Source organism: Eretmochelys imbricata, chromosome 1 (assembly GCF_965152235.1).
Source record: "Eretmochelys imbricata isolate rEreImb1 chromosome 1, rEreImb1.hap1, whole genome shotgun sequence".
Taxonomy (NCBI): domain Eukaryota; kingdom Metazoa; phylum Chordata; order Testudines; family Cheloniidae; genus Eretmochelys; species Eretmochelys imbricata.
Window position 1 is genome coordinate 194,207,460 of NC_135572.1, and position 23,019 is coordinate 194,230,478.

The window sequence follows — 23,019 nt, forward strand, 5'->3', positions numbered from 1 at the left end:
AGTACCGCGTCTGCCAGCACCCAGGAGACATACGGTGACAGTGAGCTGAGCGGGCTCCATGCTTGCCGTGGTATGGCGTCTGCACAGGTAACTCAGGAAAAAAGGCGTGAAACGATTGTCTGCCCTTGCTTTCACGGAGGGAGGGAGGGAATGGGGGCCTGACGATATGTACCCAGAACCACCCGTGACAATGTTTTAGCCCCATCAGGCATTGGGATCTCAACCCAGAATTCCAATGGGCAGTGGAGACTGCGGGAACTGTGGGATAGCTACCCACAGTGCAACGCTCTGGAAGTCGACGCTAGCCTCGGTACTGTGGAAGCACTCCGCCGAGTTAATGCACTTAATGCACTTAGAGCACTTTCTGTGAGGACACACACACTCGAATATATAAAACCGATTTCTAAAAAACCGACTTCTATAAATTCGACCTTATTCCGTAGTGTAGACATACCCTAAGAAATGGTGATGTATCCAGGGAACTCAATTGATGTGCCAGCTGACACTGTTGAAAAACGTATAGACTGATGTGATGTGTATGACATCATCTTGGTTCTACATGTTACCTTTTCTGTCTGATCTACCAGGTCTTGTCTGAGGGTCTGGCTACACTTGCAGCTGTAGAGCGCTTTGAGTTAAACCAGCAGTAGGGAAAGCGCCGCAGTCTGTCCATACTGACAATTTTAAGCGCACTGGCGTGGCCACGTTTGCAGCACTTGCAGCAGCATTAGGAGCGGTGCATTATGGGCAGCTATCCCAGCATGCAATTGACTGCAACGTGCTTTTCAAATGCAGGGGTGGGGTGGAGTGTGACAGGAAGTGTGTTGTGTGTATGTGGGGGGAGAGAGTGGGTTTTGGGGGGGCTGAGAGCATGTCAGCGTGTTGTCTTGTAAGTTCAGACAGCAACAGACCCCTTCTTCTCCCCCCCCCCCGCCCTTCTCTCTCACACAGCATTCCACAGTAACAGCTTGCTTTGTCTTGGAGCGGCTGTAAGAGACAGAGCTTTCAAAGGGCATATCCACATTCCTGGGCAAGTTCAAAACAAAGAGAAGAGTGGCCACTTGGCTCAAGGGGATTATGGGACGTTTCCGGAGGCTGATCGGAGCGCAGTAATGCAACACCTCGTTCACGCTGATGCTCGGGCGTTTCAGCCACTACGCAACAAGCGTTAGTCTCCTTGCCGAGGTGGAGTGCCAGCTGTGCTCTAGCCGTGAAGTCAGAGCGTTCTATGTGCCTTGCCAGTGTGGACGGGTGGTGAGCTGGGGTGCCCGATGCTGCTTTAATGCGCTCTGACTCGCAAGGGTAGCCAAGCCCTTAGTCATCTTTCCCCTGTTCACTATGGCGTTGTTCTTTTTCCTCTTTGTTTCTTTTTCTTTTGACTTTATTCTAATGTAAAGTAGTGAATAAATATCAAAAATGCTTTTGATATGATGAAGGTGGTTTCAGACTATACTGTATCATTTTAAAAAAAATTGTCATTAACATAGTAAAATATTTAAATAATGCAGATGTTTATTCTTAACATCATCCTAATAAATTCACTTTATGTCATTGTACTTATATAACATTTAATCAATAACACCAAAAGTTACATCAGGTCCACTAGGTGATATGTTGCCTAAAGAGCAGGGAAGAATGTTCGCTGTCAGACAACTTGTTTTTAAGAGACATTTAGCAACCCCCTAAAAGCCACTATGGCAAAAAAAAAAAAATTAATAAATAAAGGCTATTGCTGGGACAGGTTATGGCTTTCAGGGATGTAGTGCCTCAATGCAACAGGCTTAGTCCAGGTTAAAAAGTGAACCTGAGACCAAAGAGCCAGAGAATTGCTTCATTATATAGATATCTGCAGTCTGGGGAGGAAAAAACCTCTATCTCACAGAGCAACAGTAGAAGTGTCTCAATATATAACTGACATGAACATTATGGTTATTTATCCTAAAATGGAGGCTGTGGTGACAGCGGTAGATAATGTAACTAAAATGGGCCACTAAAATGTTTAGGGATTTGGAACGGGTCCCATATGAGGAGAGATTAAAGAGGCTAGGACTTTTCAGCTTGGAAAAGAGGAGTCTAAGGGGGGATATGATCGAGGTATATAAAATTATGAGTGATGTGGAGAAAGTGAATAGGGAAAAGTTATTTACTTGTTCCCATAATATAAGAACTAGGGGCCACAAAATGAAATTAATGGGTAGCAGGTTTAAAACAGATAAAAGGAAGTTCTTCACTCAGCACACAGTCAACCTGTGGAACTCCTTGTCTGTGAAGTCTAGGACTATAACAGGCTTTAAAAGAGAACTGGATAAATTCATGGAGGTTATGTCCATTAATGGCTATTAGCCAGGATGGGTAAGGAATGGTGTCCCTAGCCTCTGTTTGTCAGAGGGTGGAGATGGATGGCAGGAGAGAGATCACTTGATCCTTACCTGTTAGGTTCACTCCCTCTGGGGCACCTGGCATTGGCCACCATCGGTAGACAGGATACTGGTTTGGATGGACCTTTGGTCTGACCCAGTGTGGCCATTCTTATGTTCTTAACCATTGCAGTGATCAGCCAGGGAGGGAAAGCTGAGTGTGGGAGAGAATTGCTGATAACTTCCATCTTCACTTCTCCCAACAAACCACCAAGGGACAAGTATAAGGAATATTGTAGGCCCTATGTTGGTGTAAATTGTCATAGCTTGACTGAAATCAGTGAAGACTGACAATGCCACAGAGGGAACCAAGTGTACTGACTTGGGCACCAACTCAGTAAACGACTTTAAGTACACGCCCTTAAGTGAAGCAAGTGCTTAAATCCCACTGACTTGAATGGGCCTTAAGCATAAGTGCTTTGTGGAATTGGGGCTTTGGTAAAGTTCTCTGAACCTTGATTATCAGAGACGTGGGATTTTCAGTGTGAGGCAGGGAAGCCAAAGATACAGACCATGCACAGAGTACAAACAGTGTATTACAATGTCACTGGCCCCTTTGAGAGGGAGTGTGAGGTCCAGTGCACCTGGACTGATTACCTGCTGCCTAGTTGTGCTTCAGAGAAGGCACCTGGGCCTTACAAAGGGCTAGACAGCTGCAGGTTGTTAGCAGTTACTCACAGGTGCTGTAAGGCATAAGAAGGCCCTGGCTGGGCTGTGAATCAGGAGGAGGAAGGTAGTAATGGAAAAGGCTATACCTCAGGCAGGCTGTGCTTAGTTTGGAACTGGAGGTGAACAGTACTGGAAGTCTGTAGGGAAGACAGAGCCTCAGGGAGAAGGGACTGGTCCTAGAGGAAACTGGGATGAAGAGATTGTAAGTCTGAGTTTTCTTTTGAAAGACTTTCTGCAGGTCTTAATAAACTGGACCCCAGGAGGGGGGAATGTTCTGAATATCTGGCCTGTGTGGACTTTTTACGGGAGACTGAGTTAAAGGGAAACTAAGGCAGGCCTCAGCAGAGCTATCTAGCCAGCATGTGGGTACTGTGGGGTAGGAGTGCCCTTTGAAAAAGTGAGAGACATATAGGGAGTAATGGACCTTAGCCAATCTTTATTTAGATAAAAGTCTTCATAAATTGTATTAACTGAGAATACTATATTCCTTATTTTGATTCTCTGTATAACACAAACATGTGACAATATGAATGCTTGTCCTGGGGGCTGTTTGCTTGCCTAATTAGTTAGATAAGCCTTATTTTTAATCACCTTGAAGGGGCTTGGTACTAGATCTGTTTGGTGTGTCAGCTTAGTTGAAATACTTATTTTACATCTCACCATTAACAGAGATGCTGTTCAAAACTCTTTTGGCTCATGGAGCCAAGAGCTTGTTGATATGCAGCTAAGTCTTTTTACTTTGTTTCAATCTCACTCAACTATGGTAATTAGGGCAACCAGATTAAGATAGCATTTCTTGTTCTGATGTCCTTGTGTTTAGCTTCAGGTTTAGGGGGCAGGGAGGTATTAGTCTGGGGAATTGTTTTTTTTATAATGCCTCATGTATTTTCTGTTGATTCCCTACTAGCATTATTTCTGCCTCTGCAACATTAGTTGTCTACATCTCACTTAGAATGAAATAGTTTCTAGGAGAGCAAGTCAACTTGTGTGTTGCTTTTAAATAGGACCTTGAGCAATCAAGTTCTTTCTGTTTTTCTTTATGCTTTTCATATGGGAAAAATCTACCCCTTTGCCCTGGCACCCCAGATGCGGCAGCATTATAGCAGTGGTGTGTTGGTGTTTGCTACTATTCCTATTCACGTAGCACCCAAAATGTGCCATACATAAAATTAGTCTTTGCCCCCAAAGAGCTTTCAAGATAAAATTGTGCTGTACATTTTTAAGTATGACCTATGCATACAGTTACTGAATTGTTTGGGGAGTAAAAAGACTTTTCCTATCTTCCTAAAATAGTTTTTAAAGTGACAATGTGAAACCCAGTAGAAATCATTTTGTCCTCCTCAGGAGCCTTATTTTCACAGATCATTTGCCACTTTCTTTTACAGATTGTTGAATAGACCGAGAAAATGTTACTGGTACAGAAGTAGAGATTTGAGATTCTGGTACTGTTCGCCATAGGAAGCTAAGAGTATATTCGAATAGCATTACGTTTGCTGGGTATACAAAGCACTAATTAAATGAACTGAAGCGGTTATATTATTTTCTAATTAACCTTAAATATTACTGCAGGTCACAGTAGGACAGTATTAAATATTGAATAGCGGGACAAGTTTTAACTATTAAATATGCCAGTCTTAAAGTGCCTTTGATTTCCCAAACTACTCTTGAAACAACATAGAATAACAGGCAAAATATGCTAGCTTTCTACAGAGGATCATGTGGCCCATTTTTAGATCCCTTGAAGTGGGATCCATGGGCAACTGAAATGAAGAAGTAAGTCCTGCTATAAAGCATACAGGATAATTGCTAATTTGGGGCCAAATTCTGAGAGGTACTTGGCTCCTGTAACTGCTTTACAAAATAGATAACTATGAAGGTGGCCAGCTCTTCTTTGGGTTGCTTTACAAATTAGCATTCTGTGTCTAAAATCCTGCTACCTGCTGACCTAAATTAGTTGGCAGTTATGCCCAGCAGACAATTTGAATGAATCACTTACCCATTTATACCATTGGTTTCATTTACCAAGCTATTCTTCCAAATTCAGGATACTATTTATTCAGTCTTTTTCCCGCAACATAAACAAGTGAAAGATCTACTTCATCTTGTGTGATCTGTCAGTTGAGTCAGGGGTCCTCTGTAGATGTTTTGTCCTATGTTGCATGAATCAAGCCAAACAGCCTGATAGGGTCGTCATGAATGGCTTCCTCTGTTGGTTTATTTTCAGCTGCCAGCTGGTCACTGTTGAGATAAATGCTAGTTTGGGAAGCCAGGGTGCTGTTTTTAGATGGCATCTCTTCTTCATTCACTTCTAATGGAGGAGCTTTCTTTTTCCTAGGCTTCCTGTTTTTTTCCTTGATGCTGTGATCGAGGGAGGCATAGCACATCTGAGTTTCAACCTCCACCTGAGAGGAAAATCATTTTTGTTCAGTTTAATCCTTTCCTTAATCACTACACCTTTTAAGACTTTCAGCTTCTTAAGACAACCCACCAGTCTGGAACCTTCAGCATAGTGTTCTTGTGAGACATTTCGGTTTTGAAGGGTGAGGGATGTACTGTATAAGTCTGGTTCTCAAGGGGTCCTTTCTGCCAAGGACCCCTTTGGCATCTGACTATATGTCCTGGACTCCTTTCGTTTCTGGTACTATTGGAACATATCTGCCAATTTGACCTCTCACTCACAGCATACGCAAGGTCCTGCTGTGCAGAGGATGCCATTTTGTTCTCCGTCAGGACCAGCTCTAGGCACCAGCAAAGCAAGCACGTGCGTGGGGCGGCACAATTCCAGGGGCAGCATTCCGGACCCCCCTTTTTTTTTTTTGCTTGGGCAGTTGCACTCTCGGAGCTTGGGGCAGCAAATGTTTTGTTTGGGGTGGCAAAAAACCTAGAGCCAGCCCTGTTCTCCGTGCGGCAAAAGTGGCAGAATGCTCAAGGGACAGACCCCTGCATAACTGAGGGGTGTGGGAACCCCACTTTGGAAGCTACTGGTATAAGGCAACCCCAAATTTTTGGGCTCAGAGGCATCACTAGATGGTTTCCCAACCCCGTTTCTTCTTCTCCTATCCTGGTATTTAGTAAAGAGTTAACTCAGATGCCAGGTTTTTTGCAGGGTGTGTGAAAACCTACACCGGTTTTGCCCCGGGGGGTAGGGAGGATATGTGGTCTTGGCCACAGGGTGTGGTATTGACTCTGGGCCTTACGTTTTTTGGGTACTTACCTTGTACTGGGCATGTTGAAGATAATCAAATATAGAACTATATCCCTAACGAATTCATGATTACTAGGTTTTTCAGCTTGCAACTTCTTATTAGCAATTGATAGCAACATTTTTAATTTCAGGCCATTGCTTAATTTACAATAGTGGATAATATCTCTTCCACTTAACCAAAAATTCTGGTTTTCTAGTTTTTATTGTAGTATACCAATACTACAGGGCTGAACACGTTATAAAACATTGGTAATCAAAATAGTAAAATGCCTTCAACATGTAATCTTTCATCTGACTAATGGCTGAATTGACAAGTTTGACACAATTGACACATCTGGCTGGTACTTAGCTGCTTGCAATCCTCAGACTTCCTCAATTAAGGCCCTGATGGAGCAAAACACCTACATACATGCTTAAGTGCTCTGCTGAATTGGTATGTCCATTTTTGTAAGAAGAAGACTGAATTCTTGGGATATATTCTGCCATTGGATACATGTGAGGAGCTTTGAGGCAAAGTGCCTTCCTTAATGCAGAAGGCTAAGAGCAAGAATATAAATAAGGATACCTTTACTTCATTAGCGCGTCTCCGAGGCTGGGCCTTCATTTGTTCATAGCAACATTCATCTAGAGATTATTAGAAATGAAAATATTTAAGTGGTTAGAAGATTCTGCCTGTGATTAAAGAGTGAACAGACACCCTGTTATAGAACTCAATTCTCCATACCTACATTAGTGGAAGTTCAGGTTCTAAACTATATTCCCTCCCTCACTCTCCAAGCTGCTAGGAAATAAACTCTACCCAGGGATTTCCTAGCTTTTTATTTTCACAGTATCATATTATTGGACAGTGTATTAGGTTGTCCAGCAAAAGTCTTACAATTATGGGGCAACTTAAAACATTGACTGACTTGATAGTGTCAGTCGCCATGTGATTTGACAGGTCTTACAAGCTAAATATAGCTGAGAAGGGACAGTATATGGGTAAGAGAAATACCCGGAGTCAGGGTTAGAGTAATGGCGGGGCGGGGCAAAATGATAAGGTTCTATTCCTTGCTTTGCCACTAACTTTCTATGAACTTGTTGGATCATTCTAAAGAACTTCTGTATTAAAATCACAAATGAGTTTGATTCCCCATAGTTTAAATTCCAGGGTATTACTAATTAAGAGGTCTCTTGGTTTTTGGTACCATTTCTCTCCCTCTGTGTGAAACTTGCAAGCTGCTAATTGTGTTAGTACATTCTATGACAGTCTGTTCTCAAAGCAATTCTTTGTAACAACTACTCCTCACACAGAGAGACTCAAAGCAATACTCTGTAACAACAGAAACAGCACCCAGAGACTCCACCCTTTTCCTGTATTCATCTCACTTTGTTAACAATTGTGATTAAAATCGAGATGGAGGATGTGTATGGATAATAACTGAACGATCAGGGAGGTGCCAGCCTAAGAATCCAGTGTCCATCAGCTGAAGAAGGCGTCAAGTGGAAATAACCAGAGGACCCCCAGATGGCAGACTGGAATCCACCCAACAGCCTCAAGAATGGGAGAACCAAAGAACAAGATAACATCTGGCAGCACAGAGCCGTCAGGAATGTGCTGTCTGCTGATTGATTCAGCAACAGCATGATGAAGCAATTCCCATAGACTGGCATAGGAAGAAATTCCTATAAAAATGGACTCTAGAAAGTGAGAACTTTGGGGTCTGATTCTGCAAACCAACTTCCAGGAGCATCAGATGAGCGTCTGACAAGGTCCTGCTCCCTCCTCATGTCCAGGCCACCTGGCCAGTGGCTTGGCATGAGCAACTCTAAGGCTGGTAACTATGATAACAACCTTGCAGAACCTGTGTGTATGAATGAATGTGTGAATAAATATGAAATTGAATGGAATGTTATAGCTATAACTGCTTACTATGAGTCTTTCTGTATTCACAATAAATGTGGCATTTTGCCTTTTTCCCCTTTAATAAGATCCTGCTGGTTTTTATTTTATTGGTACAACAAACTTGGGCCAAGTTACCTTTTCTCTTCATGCCTCCATTTTATGCCCTGGTAAAATGGACATCTCCTTCCCTCACAGAGGAGTTTTGAGGGTGAGGGTGTGAACACAAATTTGCACTGGTTCTAGTTAGACTGGTGCAAACTCCCTTGTGAACACTGTCATCTTTTGAGTTTAGTTTAAACCTGTTGCTAATCTCTCTAAGGCAAACCAAAATAAGTCTAGTTGAACCTGAAATAAGTGACCACGCAGCCTTTTGTACTGGTTTAACATTGCGCCTTTAGTTAAATTGGTACAATTCTGCATGTAGATTAGCCCTTATGTGCTTTTGAGAACTTTTAAAAAGCCCTCTTCATTCACATATCTTAATGTCTGGAGAGTAAAATATCAAACTCAGTTTGTGCTAGTCAATCCACTGTCACAGCACTATCCCAAGATCTAGGTTAATATTACGGGAATTAACACATTTTGGTTTTAAAATGAGCAACTGGAGGTTCGCTGCTTCTTTCCCCTGTAACTGGAACAAGTGCTTATCCATTTTATCAACAGATAGTGCTTCAGAAATTCATGTTTTAGGAGACCTTTCATAAAGGATGTTAAGTATTCTGTGTCTATTATTGTATGTTCATTTTAATAAGTTCTTAGGATAAGATATCTTACCTAAAATCTCCTGATTGAGGTTGCCATAAACTGGGCATTCTTCAGTATAATCATCATCGCTATAATGGGGAATCAGAAATAATTGTAATTCACTCTGTAATTGTGCATTGAAATATCTTCTGCTGCACAGAGCAAACCTGATCCTTTTTTATGTAAATAGCAGGGGTGCCTAGAGGCCCCTAATCAAGGTTAGGAGCCCATTGCGCTGAGCACTTTTCATATAGACCTACGTACAGATAATTAACAACAAAAATCAGTATGAGCCTTAGAAGAGATTACAGTCCAAATAGACAAGACGGGTGAAGAGTGGGAGACAGCAAGTATTGTTTTACAGCTGGGGAACTGGGGCAAGGAGTCTGTGGAACAGCCAGGAGTTGAACCCAGATGTTTTGAGTCCGAGTCCAGGATCTTAATCGTAAGATCATCCTTGTGGTCCACTTGAAGAATTTAATATGCTTGTAATCAGTTTTGTAAAAACCACACTTAGCCCAAATATTTTCTGACCTTCAAAGCTCTACAAACTGAAGGTGGTGATAGTGTAGAGGAGAAAAGCAGATCTGAAGAAGGAAAAAGAAATCATTGGCAAGTGCAATCCCTAGCTGGCATTATAGAACATCTAGAATCCTCCTGGTCTTGGTGCTCAAGAGCATCCTATCCTCAATGAATGGTATAACTTAAAGGCTAAATGTTTTAAAATGGTGTGTGCCCAAAACATGGAAATTGTGCATGCAGGCTTCTGCATGCTGAAAGATGTTTTGTATGACACATTCCTAGCTGTGCAGCTTATTCTTTGCCTGGTCAGTGGTATATAGTTTTTCAAAGGGTATCTTTCATTGTTTGAGGAGTTATGGCTGTCTACGTGCTAACTTCAGACAAATCAATGGTAGGGTATTGTTGGGGTACAGCATTTTTGTATTAAGGTTTTTTGTTTGTTTTGGGGTGGAGAAGAGCTTTGTAAATGTCTGTTTTCTGAAAAACATGAGTTGGATCATCCAGAGCCAGTTTTTTTAAAAGAAACCCTATTCTGTAAAATATAAATACAAATACTGAGAGATTATGGAGCGGTAATTAATCTGAGCAGTTAGCAGTGAGTTTGGAGGGCCCATTTTCATTCTCTCTGAGGCCAAGCAATAATAAATACCCATTTAGCTTGCTATCCTAAACTGATTAACTCTATCATGCTTCTCCTATTACTAAGTGAACTCCCTCCACCTGCTTAATGAAGTGAGTGCAGTATGTCCCATTACAAGTTGCATTCTTTCCTTCATTCCTTAAGTACCCCTTTTAGCTGTAAAAATGTTTCCATGTAGATCAAACAAGACCTTTCATATGTCCTCTGGCCCATTCCTTCAAATCCAGCCATTGTAACTTAATTTGAGTATTATGTCTGATTTTAAAAGGTTAAAATCTTCAACATACCTTGGACTATATTCTTGATAGTCTCTGTACGTGTAACCTGGAAAATATTTTAAAACACAAGTAGTTTAAGCAGAAAGGAAAATATGAATTGTGTAATTGTTGAGCAGTTCCATTTGCTGTCTTTATGGCTTTGTTCTTAACAGAATTGTATTGTGTGACTCGTGGAGAGAAACGTGAGTCTAAGAATGGCTCAGTAGCAGTGTTCATGTTTGTGTGAGATTGAAAGCTGGAGGCTCTCAGATTCAGATTGAGGATACTTTTTTAAAAATTTTCCTCAAGAGTATCTAGATTTAAATTGTGACTAACACAGTTTTTATTAGTATTCTGTGTATTGCACTAATGCCTACAGCCCCCTATTAGGTCCCCATTTTGCTAAGTACTATATTTACACCCACCATAAAAAGACTGTCACTGTGCCCAAAGAATTTACTGTGTAAACTTATGATGCCCCACACGAGGTAGAGAGAAACTGGATGAGGTAGAACAAGGAAACCATGAAAGAATGCTGTGTGAGTAAGCAGTAGCTGTGGTAGGCTCACCACCTTTTTCTCTTCATTTGGTTTTACAAACGTTACTACTGATGTCCCGGTAAGGGGGTACCTAATGTTTCACAAATAGGGAAAGTGAAGCAGAGAGTCCCAGGCCACAAGGGGGTTAATTGTTGGAGCTGGGTTTAGAATTCAGGAATTCATGGCTTTCAGTTCTGTGTTCTGGCCTCCAGAATGTGCCTCTCAGAAAATCCCCCATCTCATTGCTCCCCTGCTTAGTTTTGGAAATTTCGTTTTCATCAATAAAAATATTTTGCCTTGCAGCTCATTAAATAGGTGTCACCTTAGCGTCTCTCAGCCAAACAGTTTTCCTTGTGCGCTGCAAGTGCCAGTTGTATACGTAGGACTTCTTTATGCACAATTTGTATACCTGTGGGCTAGTCTAGTTAAAGTGATATAAACCCCTCTCTGGTAGGGACACTGTTATAACCAACTCTAGAGGTGGTTATATCAGTACAGCTTACTTCCATTAGGAAGGGGAATAAGCTATCCCGGCACAAGGTATCTTTATACTGGTGTAACTGCACCCACTCTAGGGGTTGTACTGGTATAGCTTCAGTTTTTAAAAAAGTCACCTTCCCCCACCCTACCCCCTTTAAAAATAATTATACCAATGTCAAATCTGTACCAAATGTACCCATTATACCAAATGTAAAATAGTCATGGACTAACATCCATGAAGCAAAATAAGTCCCCTCTTTCTTAGCAATAGGATGGCTTGACAGCTACCTTGGTGCGCACACATACACAACCCCAACCCCTGTTTCTCTCCTCCGCCATCCCCCCACACACACCTTGGAGCTGAATTCCTAATGAAGAAAAAATAGAATTTGGATGAAATCTGAAATTCAAATAAGCATTCCTAAATTCAGGGGGGAGAAAATATTGCCACCTAGATTCATAGCTTGTATTAATGTGTACTTAAAGTGCTGTTGTGTCTGAAATTCAGGTAGCTAAAACTTACAGATGAGGGAAATTGTCTACATGAAAAATGTTGAAAACATTATCTGAATTAAATTCTGTCCCTTGCTCATGTCTGGCTGGCTCATTTGGGGAGAGTAGGTTGGGGGATTGTTTTTAGATTTTTTTTTTTTTTTTTAAATTGAGTCATACTGATGTTTTGAAAGCTTTTGTTTTTAGTTGTCATACCATGTGACATCAGGTATCCATGCCTTGCAAGTTAAAAATGCATTAGTATTAGAATAAATTTTTAGGAAAAAGTTCATTATAAAACATTCGGTCTGCTTGCCAGAAAATTCCCGGTGGTGATGAATTTGTTTGTAGTCTCTCTCTCTCAAATACTCAAACACAATCTTTTGCATGCGCATGCACGCACGTCATTTCTTACCTTTTTGCTTGTTTGCTATGCAGTATGAAATATTTATGACCAGCGACACAATCAGAGCCATAGTCATAAAGGCTAGAAGTCCCCAGATTGAAAAGTGGCATGCAAACTCCATTTCTGTAACAGAAAGCAAATCCCTGCATATTACATCGGTTGGTGAGCCAAATTCTGAAGTTATAGACAAGCTTTTATATGAAAATAATTCTGCAATAAGTGTGTCCACACATGGAGTTAATGAAGAATAGTTAATCTGCATTCAATTCACACTGTACTTTATTCCAGATTGAGTGCCTTATTCCAAACTAGTTTAAACTAATTCTAGAATATGAGCATTCACGCATGGAGTTAATTAGAAATAGGTGTTCTAAAATAACGCCCTTGGTAGGCAAGGCCTTATTCTCTATTCAGGCAAAACTATTGGCTTCAGTGAGAGTTTGCCTCCTTAAAGACTAAGGACTTCATTATTTGGCTGTATATTAGGACTTTTTTCCAAAGGAACCTCAAAGGTTGGTTTATTCTTGCATCTTCATATTTTCTGCTCCTTTTCCACATCTCCTTTTCTGTGAAAAATCTGTTGACCCTGTTTCTCCCTCTTCCCCTACCAAAAACTCCCATTTTCTCCTCCTGACCAGCTGGGCTACTGGAGGGAAGTCTTTCTACCCCAGCAACAAGATAGGGGAGAGAAGTTGAGGACCCAGCGCTGTAAGAATATAAGCAGCTGGGAGTCCATGGACCTCCAAAGGGTTTCAGAGGCAGATCTTAGCAACAGCAATAGCTTCAGAGGAACCCTAAAGTAATAGTCAGCCAGTGTTAATTGTGCATATAGTGGAGGGATTTGGGGGTAGCTTGGGGTCCCTCCATCCCATGTCATCCTCTCCTTGTTGCCCAAGGCAGGAACCCACCTCACTAAATGCCTTCCTCATTTTTCACAGTGGTTCCTCTTGTGATGCTAACTTAGCTCATCCAAATTCTCCACCATCAAGCCTGGGTGAGTAGAGCATAGTGTGTTTGCAACCTCCTGCTCTGACGTAGCCAAAAACTGGGCAGAGTGTCATGCGTCTGATTACTCTTATCTGCCAAGTAATAGGGGAACTATTCCCAGAGAGAAATACTCAACTGTATGAGTAGAGACAACCTGAATCTACATCTGCTTCTCTGTAGGTTCTTGTGTCTCCCATCATGGCAGTATCAGAGCACTTGAAATGGATCCCATGGGGGTGGGGGGGGGTGTTAAAGCACTTGAACTCCAGTAATCCGCAGGAAAGGACTGAGCTGGAACAGGGGCCAATAGGGGCCGCTGGGGAGGGGGGTGGCAATTGGAGTGAATGTTAAGGGTCAGATCAGGCCTGCTGATCGTCATTTTCATGTGACGTCCTTGAACTTCCTTTGCCTTTTTATATATATATATATAAAGGTCTAAAGGGGGAAAATTGTTTTCCTTGCAGGAAGGGCCAGGGCTTTCACTCCTGTTGAGAAGACACAGCTCAGCTCATTAGTTGCTGCTTGTTAGCTGCTGCTCAGCTCATTCGCTGCTGCTCACCTGGAGCATTGCTCCCTCTGGTTGCAGCACTTTTTATTCCCTAATGAGGTACCTACTGCAAGAGCTGCTTTTTTTAAAAAAAAGTCCAAGCAGCAGTTGCTTCTGTGTAAAATGTCCTTTTCATAAGGTCCAATCCATTGGTCATTAAAGTCAATGGAAAAATCCCAAATGACTTGTAAGGGCATTGGATCATGCTCTTTGAATTCAATTTTGCTACCATTGAGGCCAATGACAAAGCTTCCATTGATTTCAGCGGGAGCAATGTAAGGCTCACAATTATTGCCCTGTGTCTGTACAGGAAAACTGCTCAGCAGCCGGAGCTAGAAATGCGCTAGAAGAGCCAGGAGATGGGACTTTGTAGTAAAATTGCTCCCATCACGAATTGCACAGGTCTCTGATTCCTTCCCCCACAAATCCCTCTTCTTTGTAGAATTGCTTTAACCATAATTTTCTCTCTGAAAGAATGTTGTTGGTTGTTACACACTATCCACCCACAGCCACTTTTTGAAGCATTTTTAACTAAGTCATCAAATTTCCATTCCCTTGCACTTTTTTTAATAGCCTTTTCAGCTTCACCCCCTTGGTATTCGTTTGTATAGTAGTATGATGATTTTATCTGTAGAGCACCAACAATGTGTTTCTCATTGTGTCCTGTTGACCTCAGTCACTGCAGCTCGGTTCTTGCCTCTGGTTTTTAGGGTGATTTGCCCTCTGGTTTTTAGGGTGATTTGCCCGGACGCAACAAGGAGGTCCAACAACTTGTCAGAATACAGTGGCACAGTGAGTGTATGGCATAGCCTCTCTTAGAACTCCCTGCTTCCCAGCTCTTTGCTGAAACCACTAGCTGACATGGCTGCTTCTTCACTGACAGCCATCTGACTTGTAATCAACTTGATACCCAGGCTGCAAGTAGTTCTCTCATTTAAGGGTTAAGGCCCTGATACTGCAAAGAGAATAGCATACCAGGACCTCTCTTTCCTGAGTCCCAGGGAAGTCAATGGGGCTTCACAGGTACAGAGATCTGCCAGCAACAGGGGCTAAGTGGGGTTACTTAGTCATAGAATCATAGAAGATTAGGGTTGGAAGAGTCCTTGGGAGGTCATCTACTCCAACCCCCTGCTCAAAGCAGGACCAATCCCCAACTAAATCACAATCCTTAAAAACCTCTTAAGGATGGAGATTCCCTCACCTCCCTAGGTAACTCATTCCAGTGCTTCACCACCCTCCTAGTGAAATAGTGTTTCTTAATATCCAACCTAGACCTCCCCCACTGCAACTTGAGACCATTGCTCCTTGTTCTGTCATCTGCCACCACTGAGAACAGCCTAGCTCCATCCTCTTTGGAACCCCCCTTCAGGTAGTTGAAGGATGCTATCAAATCCCCCCTCACTCTACTCTTCTGCAGACTAAACAAGTCCAGTTCCCGTAGCCTTTCCTCGTAAGTCATGTGCCCCAGCCCCTGATCATTTTCATTGCCCTCCGCTGGACTCTCTCCAATTTGTCCACACTTTCTGTAGTGGGAGGCCCAAAACTGGACGCAATACTCCAGGTGTGGCCTCACCAGTGCCGAATAGAGGGGAACAATCACTTCGCTCAATCTGCTGGCAATGCTCCTACTAATGCAGCCCAATATGCCATTAGCCTCCTTGGTAACAAGGGCACACTGCTGACTCTCTTGTCCAGCTCCTCATCCACTGTAACCCCCAGGTCCTTTCCTGCAGAGCTGCTGCCTCGCCAGTTGGTCCCCAGCCTGTAGTGGTGCATGGAATCCTTCTGTCCTAAGTGTAGGACTCTGCACTTGTCCTTGTTTAACCTCATCAGATTTCTTTTGGCTCAATCCTCCAAATTGTCTAGGTCACTCTGGACCCTATTCCTACCCTCCAGCTTATCTACTTCTCCACACACTTAGTTTGCGGATGACACTTGCTGAGAGTGAAATCCATCCCATCATCCAGATCCTTAACGAAGATGTTGAACAAAACCAGCCCCAGGACCTACCCCTCCGCTTGATACCAGCTGCCAACTAGACATCAAGCTGTTGCTCACTACCCATTGAGCCCGACGAGCTAGCCAGCTTTCTATTCACTTTACAGTCCATTCATCCAATCCATACTTTTTTAACTTGCTGGCAAAAATACTGTGGGAGACCATATCAAAAGCTTTGCTAAAGTCAAGATATATCACATCCACTGCTTTCCCCATATCCACAGAGCCAGTTATCTCTCATAGAAGACAATCGGGTTGGTCAGGCATGACTTGCCCTTGGTGAATCCATGTTGACTGTTCATGATCGCCTCCAAGTGCTTCCAAAATGGATTCCTTGAGGACCTGCTCCATGATTTTTTTTTCAGGGACTGAGGTGAGGCTGTAGTTCCCCAGGTTCAATAATGTGTGGAATATTTTGAGCACTATAACCACTTTGCTTCGTATGATTCAATCAATCTCTCTCTAATGCTAGCATTCTCACATGGGTCATGAAACCTTCTTCGTGCATTTTCTTAAATATTAAGAAAAATATATTTTCTTGGCAAGTGTCGTGCTGGTTTCAAGAAGCCCTAATTTTTTTCTCCTTCTCCCAGAAGACACGCTGCTGCAGTCCAATCACAGCTGTTGCCACCTGTGAGACTTCTCCCATTATTTTGCAATGGGTCTGAGACCTCCTTCAGGCCTCTGCTTTCTGAGACCAGTTCTGCCTGCCTAAGGTATTTCTAGGCTCTCCTTCGCTATGCTGTCTGAGCACCAGTAACACCTTGTATGTTTAGAAGTGCCTGCTGTTTGAGGATCATGAATGCTTGTAACTGGCTTTAAGAACTTATATTTCATAGAGATATAAAGTCTGTATGCATTACTCCCCTTTCTTCCCTAGGAGGAAATGAGGAACAAAGGGATCTCCTCTTAGGGGAGATTTTCAGGAGATCCAAAGCCCTTTGCATTTCCTGGAAATCTCCCCCAAACTTGCCCAGGGTCACATAAGAAGTCTTTTGGAAGAGCCAGGAATTGAACTCTGATCGCCTGAGTCACAGTCCAGGACCTTAATCCCAAAACCGTCGTTCCTTGTGTTGCTTTCTCACTCCTTCTGAAGATATTTATTACCCTTCTCCCCTCCCCAACCTCTTTTTGCTTTTCATTTTCTCCACTTTCATTTTATTGCCAGGCATGGGGGAGAGAAGGAAATGATGTGGCCTGAGAGGGAGGAAAGTATAAGGAGCTGTAATGGAAACTAGTAGCATAAAAATGTCACTTCTGCCTTCACTGGATTAGAAAGTTTTGTAGAAGAGAGTCTCCCAAAAAGTGAGTTTTTAAGGTGGTTTGCAAATAAAAAATAATAATAAAACAGCTGAGATGGTGCCCCTTTCTGAAGTAGAGAAGGCCTGAAATTTAAAACAAAAATCCAGTTTGTCCTTTTACTTAAGGAATAGTGTGAATTTTAATCCTTCCTGATTTTGCTGGAGCAGGAATAGCAGTCTGAGGTGTGAACTGAGAGCTCTCAGGCCCTAACTGAAGAGGCAGGGGTTACTGAACCTCTAAAATGAGCAGTTCTCCCAGCAGTTTTGGGGGCATTTGATTTAATTTGGCATTAATAACCAATATTTCAGTCTAGATAAAACTTACTTCTCAGATAATCAGGTTTAACTTCCTTGGTATTTTAAGATGTCACAAGCCTCCTACATCTTAGTATCTCCTAGCAAAACCAGGAGATGCAAGATCTGAATTTCTAATGTAAAAAGACAACCAGACAATTAAAAACAAACCCCACAACTATACAAGTGCATGGGGTTTTTTGTTTTTGTTTTTTTAACTTCATTAAGAAATATTTAAAAGGGCTGCGAGGAGGCACACACCCAATTGAGCCTTCTCCTCAGAAGGTCACTTTACATTTAAATCTTAAAATTATTTTCCAAAGCCCTCATTCAAACATTCTTTTATTGGCTTTTATTTAAGTTGGAAATATAAATACACACACATCCCATTTCTGTTCTGAATCTTTAATCGTTCCTATATAAGTGAACACATATTTGATCTGCTTGTCAGCCAACATTTTTCTTATATTTCATGAACAATGAGTCTTAAAATATCCATAAAGCCCTAAGAATGCCTCTCTGTGTGGCCGACCCTTTTAAATGTAAATTTCAAGCTAATTTCACTATCTAAACAGAAAATGAGCAAAATCTTGTATTTCCATATTCCTAGCTTTATAGATATGTTCCCCTTCTCTTCTCCATCTGTTCCTTTATCACCTGCATGCTTGCAATAGACTCCTACCCATATTTACTATGCTAAATGAATTATTTCAATATCTACAACTTTTGCAGCAGTGGTGGGGAAACCCAATAGCTCTGCACAGAAAAGAATGTCCCTGCAGATAATTGAAGTGTGCTCTCTCTCTCTATGTGCTAGCAGGTGTAACCTGCAAAAACTGACCTGCTGTGCAAAAGATGTCCAAAAAATAAAACTGAGGGGGACCAAAAAAAGTGAGAAAAATGGAAAGAAAAGTCAGAATATTCGCGCTCTTATAATTTGGATTGCTCTATGGATTAATTTCTCTAATTTTAATTCTCATCCACATAATCTGCTGTTATATTGCAAAAACAATACATTTTGTGTAGGCGAGAGAGATTGTTTTTAAAGATCTTTATCAGCACATTTGGTTGCATTCTCCATTTATATGTAAATAAGTGTGATCAAACTGACCCTCTTTTTAAAAAAAAACAAGATAAAAATTGAAACAATTGAGTTTGTTTTTTTTAAATAATGCTTCAGAACAAAGAAGATCTGTAGGAATAATAACTGTAGCTTGACTATAATAAATCTGCAATTTCATCAAGGGCTTCTAGGATCACTTTGTCAGAGTCTGACAAAGAAACATAAAGGGCTAGATTCCAATAATTTACTTGCTCTCAAGAGCAGCTTGCTCCAGGTACAAATCTTATCAAAGTCAACCTGGCTGCTTTTCGAGCAACATGCTCCTCTCTGTGTGGAAGAGGGTCACAATTCGGCCCAAAGAGCTTCATAAAACAACTCATGAGCACCAGGATTCACTAGTTTCAGTTTTTGTACCTTGTTGGGGGATATATTTAATACATTACATGGTTGTACATTAAAAACATTTTGCATTTGGGTTGCTTCTGAATTTATGCCACTTCTTGTGCTACTCTATTGTTTTCCCCCAGTCAAGGGATTACTGGTTTGCAAACAAAGGGTCAAATTGAGAGGTGAGACTAAATGAAACAAATACCTTCCTCTAGTCCCTTTAGCTTGTAAATTTCAACAACTGGAATGCCTGTGCCAGTTTTTGGAGGGGGAGGGGGCTGCTGATCTTCAGGGCAGAGTCTGCCCTTGGTTTTAGAATATTGTACATTAATAGTAATGCTAATAAAATGTTTGTAGCGTAAAAATAAAATTAGTGTAGTGCTAATAAAATATTTAAGATTCTTTTAAAATATTTTCCTGGCAATGCAATTGCTTTTTACCCTTTTCTAATTCCCCTCTTCAGACATCTTGTAAATATCTTGTCCTGTTTGCAGAGGACTCTGGTAGAATTGCAATCAAAAATCTATTGTCTGAACTCCTGCTCGTCAGCTCTGATATAATCTGAACGGTGCGGGGAGGGGAGACAGCAAGGCTTCTCTTACCAAATTAATTGGGTGCTGGTGAAAGGTGGTGAACTGACTGCTTTTGGGGGCAATCAATCATTTATTTGTCCTCTGAATAGCTTGGGCTGCTGCAGTGCCAAGCTCCCCCACATTGCTCCTGTACCTGACTTCGAGAAGCCATCACTAAGCGGGATCAGATAGTTCATTCTCTGTTCAGTTCTTTCAGCTGAGACTGCAACGAAGGCTTCTTTAAGTCAGGTACAGAAGCAATGTGGGGGAGCTTGTCATTGCAGCAGCCCAAGCTATAGCTATACAGAGGATAATAAATGATTGCCCCCAAAGTGGTCAGTTCACCACCTCCCAATTAATCCTGATTTCTCATGGAGATGGACATCTGTCCACTTAGAGGATGTGGCGAATCCAGTTCCAACACCTTGTATCACAGAGGGAAATGTACTGAATTACTTTTGGGCACTACCAATGTGATCCAGATTTTAAGGGGTGATTTGAAGGAAAAAAGGCGGTGGATTTTGTCGCTTCCATTGGCCCTTCTGTTTCTCCGTGCAGACTAAATTCTGACAGTCTATGGAAAGAAAATATTCTTTCCAATTAAACAGTAAGATAATGTTCTGTAGTAATGACCCTTATCCAAAAATCCATTAAGTGACTGAATGTTAAATTAACATTAATAAAGCTTCCTCAGCTGTGAACTTTAAAGAGAGGATTGATTCCCTGGAAAGGAGTCCTTAACCTGCAGTTAATTAGAGCGTGGCTAATTGCGTTTTAAGATATAAACTTCATACTTGAGAAGGGAAAAAGCGCACAGTAAAATCAGATTCCCCCTGTGCAGGCAAAAATTTTAAGCCTAAAAATGATGCTCATGTTTCTTCTTCTTTAACAAATCTTCGTGCACTTTGGCCCACTCCGCTGGAGATTAACTAAAATTTATGATGACTCATTATTATTTATTATTAATATTCAGCCTTTGAGTCTCTAAGCAACGTACTCAGGAGATATGTAATCTATTTAAACACTTTTTCTGTACAATACACCCAGAAACAAGAGATTAGGAAGAAAAGACATACCTGTTCATATATGGTTGTTTTGTAGAAAATCCTCCCCCTTTATCACAAACAAAACTTGGTTTTAAAACGTTGGCAGACGTCGATGTGCTGTTCTGCTCTGGCGTTGCAATTTGAGTATGTATCTGAAGATTTCTATTCGATCTTAAGTCTTAACATCTGTTCCTTGTTCACTTATGAACAGGAAATGTGGTGGAGGCCGCTTTTACCTCATATCAAATTGGTGATCTCCTGCATTGTTTTCCTCAAAAAGAAGTGAAAACATACATGTGTGATCATTTGTATTTGGTATTATCCATCTGTCCTGCCACACACACAGCATGAGACTGTGAGACTTAAAATTCTCATGTGATTAGCTGGATTCTGCAATCTCCTCATATTAAGCAGTACTTACATGAATAATTCCATTAAATTCAATGGTGCGGTTTGTATGCTTGAGTGACAAACCAGGCCGCTGCCCAAGTGTATTCAATCACCTCAATAGTATGATTGCAGCACAGTCGTGTATGCTGTGGAGTGACATCTTAATAAAATGGATCTATATCCTTTGGAAGCCAGATTCAAACTCTGTCCATTTTGTGAGGAAACTGGATGTGTATGAATGATACCGGAGTAGTGTTGAATTCAGGCCTGCCCGTGGTTCCACACAGCAAATAAGGTACAACCATTTTAAGTCAGGGAAATTAACCACTGGAAAGTCTTATTTAGGATTGTGGTGGGTTCTTTGTCACTTGAAGGCTTTAAATCAAGTTTGGATGTCTTTTAAAAAGATACTCTAGCTCAACCAGAATTTACAGGCTTGTTGTAGAAATCACTAAGTGAAATTCTATGGTCTGTGTTATGCAGGAGGTCAAACTAGAAGACCATAGTATGACCCCCATCACACCTTAAAATCTATTATCTAGGTTCTTGCAATATGTAGATTTACAAGTATAACGAGCACAAGACCTGGAGCAGAGGCCAGGTCATAGTGTGCTGTATCTTTAAATTTTTGTGGAATCTGTCTGGTGGTCAGATACTGAAGCTATTTTGTTCTTAAAGCAGCTATAGCTTGCTGTCAAGGAGACGTGCACACTGTGCGCGCTCATGGAGACAAGCCTTTTATTTTTGTTTTCCTCAGACTAAAATGCCTTATTTTAGGTTAAACCTAAGTATACTCTTTGTTTTTGCATTTAAAAAAAAAATCATTTTGACTAGATCTTAGGTTTATTCTCAGAAAAAAAGAAGTAAAATGACCCTGCTGGTCTCTGCAGGCTAGAAGAGTTATAATTTCATGTATGCATTATATTTTTATGTGGAATTTTTTATGGAATTTTTTTATGGAATCATGCTGATTCCAGTCCCAGTGGAAAATATACTGAAGGAGGAAAATATCCTGCTCTTTTCCATGCCTCTCCTACTCAAACTATTCCTTAAGGATAATTTTTATATATTAATTTCTTAGATCAATATTTAGAAAATGCATTTACGACACCCGTATCTTACCTAGGGATGAATGAGTAAACAACCTAGTTCTGATAACATAAGACTATTCAGCTGTTTTGCCTCAAAGCCAAATGGAACCTGTGATTATCCAAGGTTGATAGACCTCTAGGTTTCCTAAATTAGGAACAATTAAGGGTAAAAATACTGAAAACAGTAAATGTTTTTTGTACTTCATCACGCACATGAAATTAGGCTCCTTTGATAAATGTTCGTATGAAAAAGTCTCCATTTCTGAGTGAAAGGTAGCTTTGACCTTTACCAAGCTATTATATTTGAGATTTGAAATGTGTGATGTGAATTTTTATCCAAAAATAGCCATTATATCAACTTTGCTGAACGTGAAAAGACAAAATGGGGCTCAGTCCCCCTACATGCTGCATACCCTTGCCCAGATTCACCAAAGCACTTCGACACATCCCGCAGGGAAGCAGTCCTATTGACTTCCGCGGAGCTATTCACATGCTTAACATTAATCATGTTGTGTTAGGAGGAGTTGACCTTTTAAAGGGGTTGGGACTCAGCTCCACCTTTGCAGGCTTAGCCCACTCTCCAAGTGAAGGAATGAGTCCAGGGGTCACATGATGCAGTAGGGCTGCTGGGAGGTATAAAGGGCGTAAGTTCAGTGAGACTGCTGAGTTTGGGGAGAAGTTCAAAGGTACAGGAGGGCTTTGTGAGTAGCTCTATACAGAGGGGATGTCTAAACTGCAGTTATAAACCTGCAGATGGCCCATGCCAGCTGATTTAGGGTCCTAGGGCTAAGGGTCTCTTCAATTGTGGTGTAGACAATTGGGCTCTAGGACCCTGCAAGGTGGGAGGGTCCCAGAGGTTGAGCTACAACCCGAGCACAAATGCCTACAATGCAGTTAACAGCCCCTAAGCTCAGGTCAGCAGGCACAGGCTGGCTGTGGGTGTCTAATGGCAGCGTAGACATACCTAGAGACACTCTACTTGTTCCTCAGGCCCTCTGCCTGGGGGTTAAGAGATTCAGAATGAAATATCTATCAGCTGGGGGGAAAGGCCTGGCTGGAGCTACTGGCAGTGAGGGGCAGGAGGAAA

At 41.5% G+C, this 23,019-nt stretch overlaps 1 protein-coding gene across 1 annotated transcript; it reads right to left on the reverse strand.

Annotated features, from left to right (window-relative positions):
- Positions 1–3,182: 3,182 nt before the first annotated feature.
- Positions 3,183–20,598, reverse strand: TRAT1 (T cell receptor associated transmembrane adaptor 1). The gene is made up of 6 exons (XM_077820919.1): positions 20,482–20,598; positions 12,266–12,379; positions 10,370–10,406; positions 8,951–9,009; positions 6,857–6,915; positions 3,183–5,488 (listed from the first exon to the last, which is right to left on the reverse strand). Exons 2-6 carry the CDS (start codon positions 12,375–12,377, stop codon positions 5,237–5,239), a joined length of 519 nt encoding a protein of 172 aa, XP_077677045.1. The 5' UTR covers positions 12,378–12,379; positions 20,482–20,598; the 3' UTR covers positions 3,183–5,236.
- Positions 20,599–23,019: the final 2,421 nt, after the last annotated feature.

Coding starts and splice junctions, on each gene's coding strand:
- TRAT1 (XM_077820919.1), bottom strand. CDS start 12,377: ATGGAGTTTGCATGCCACTTTTCAATCTGGGGACTTCTAGCCTTTATG. Junction 10,407..12,265: donor CATAGCAAACAAGCAAAAAG/GTAAGAAATGAC, acceptor AATATTTTCCAG/GTTACACGTACAGAGACTAT. Junction 6,916..8,950: donor CCTCAATCAGGAGATTTTAG/GTAAGATATCTT, acceptor AATAATCTCTAG/ATGAATGTTGCTATGAACAA.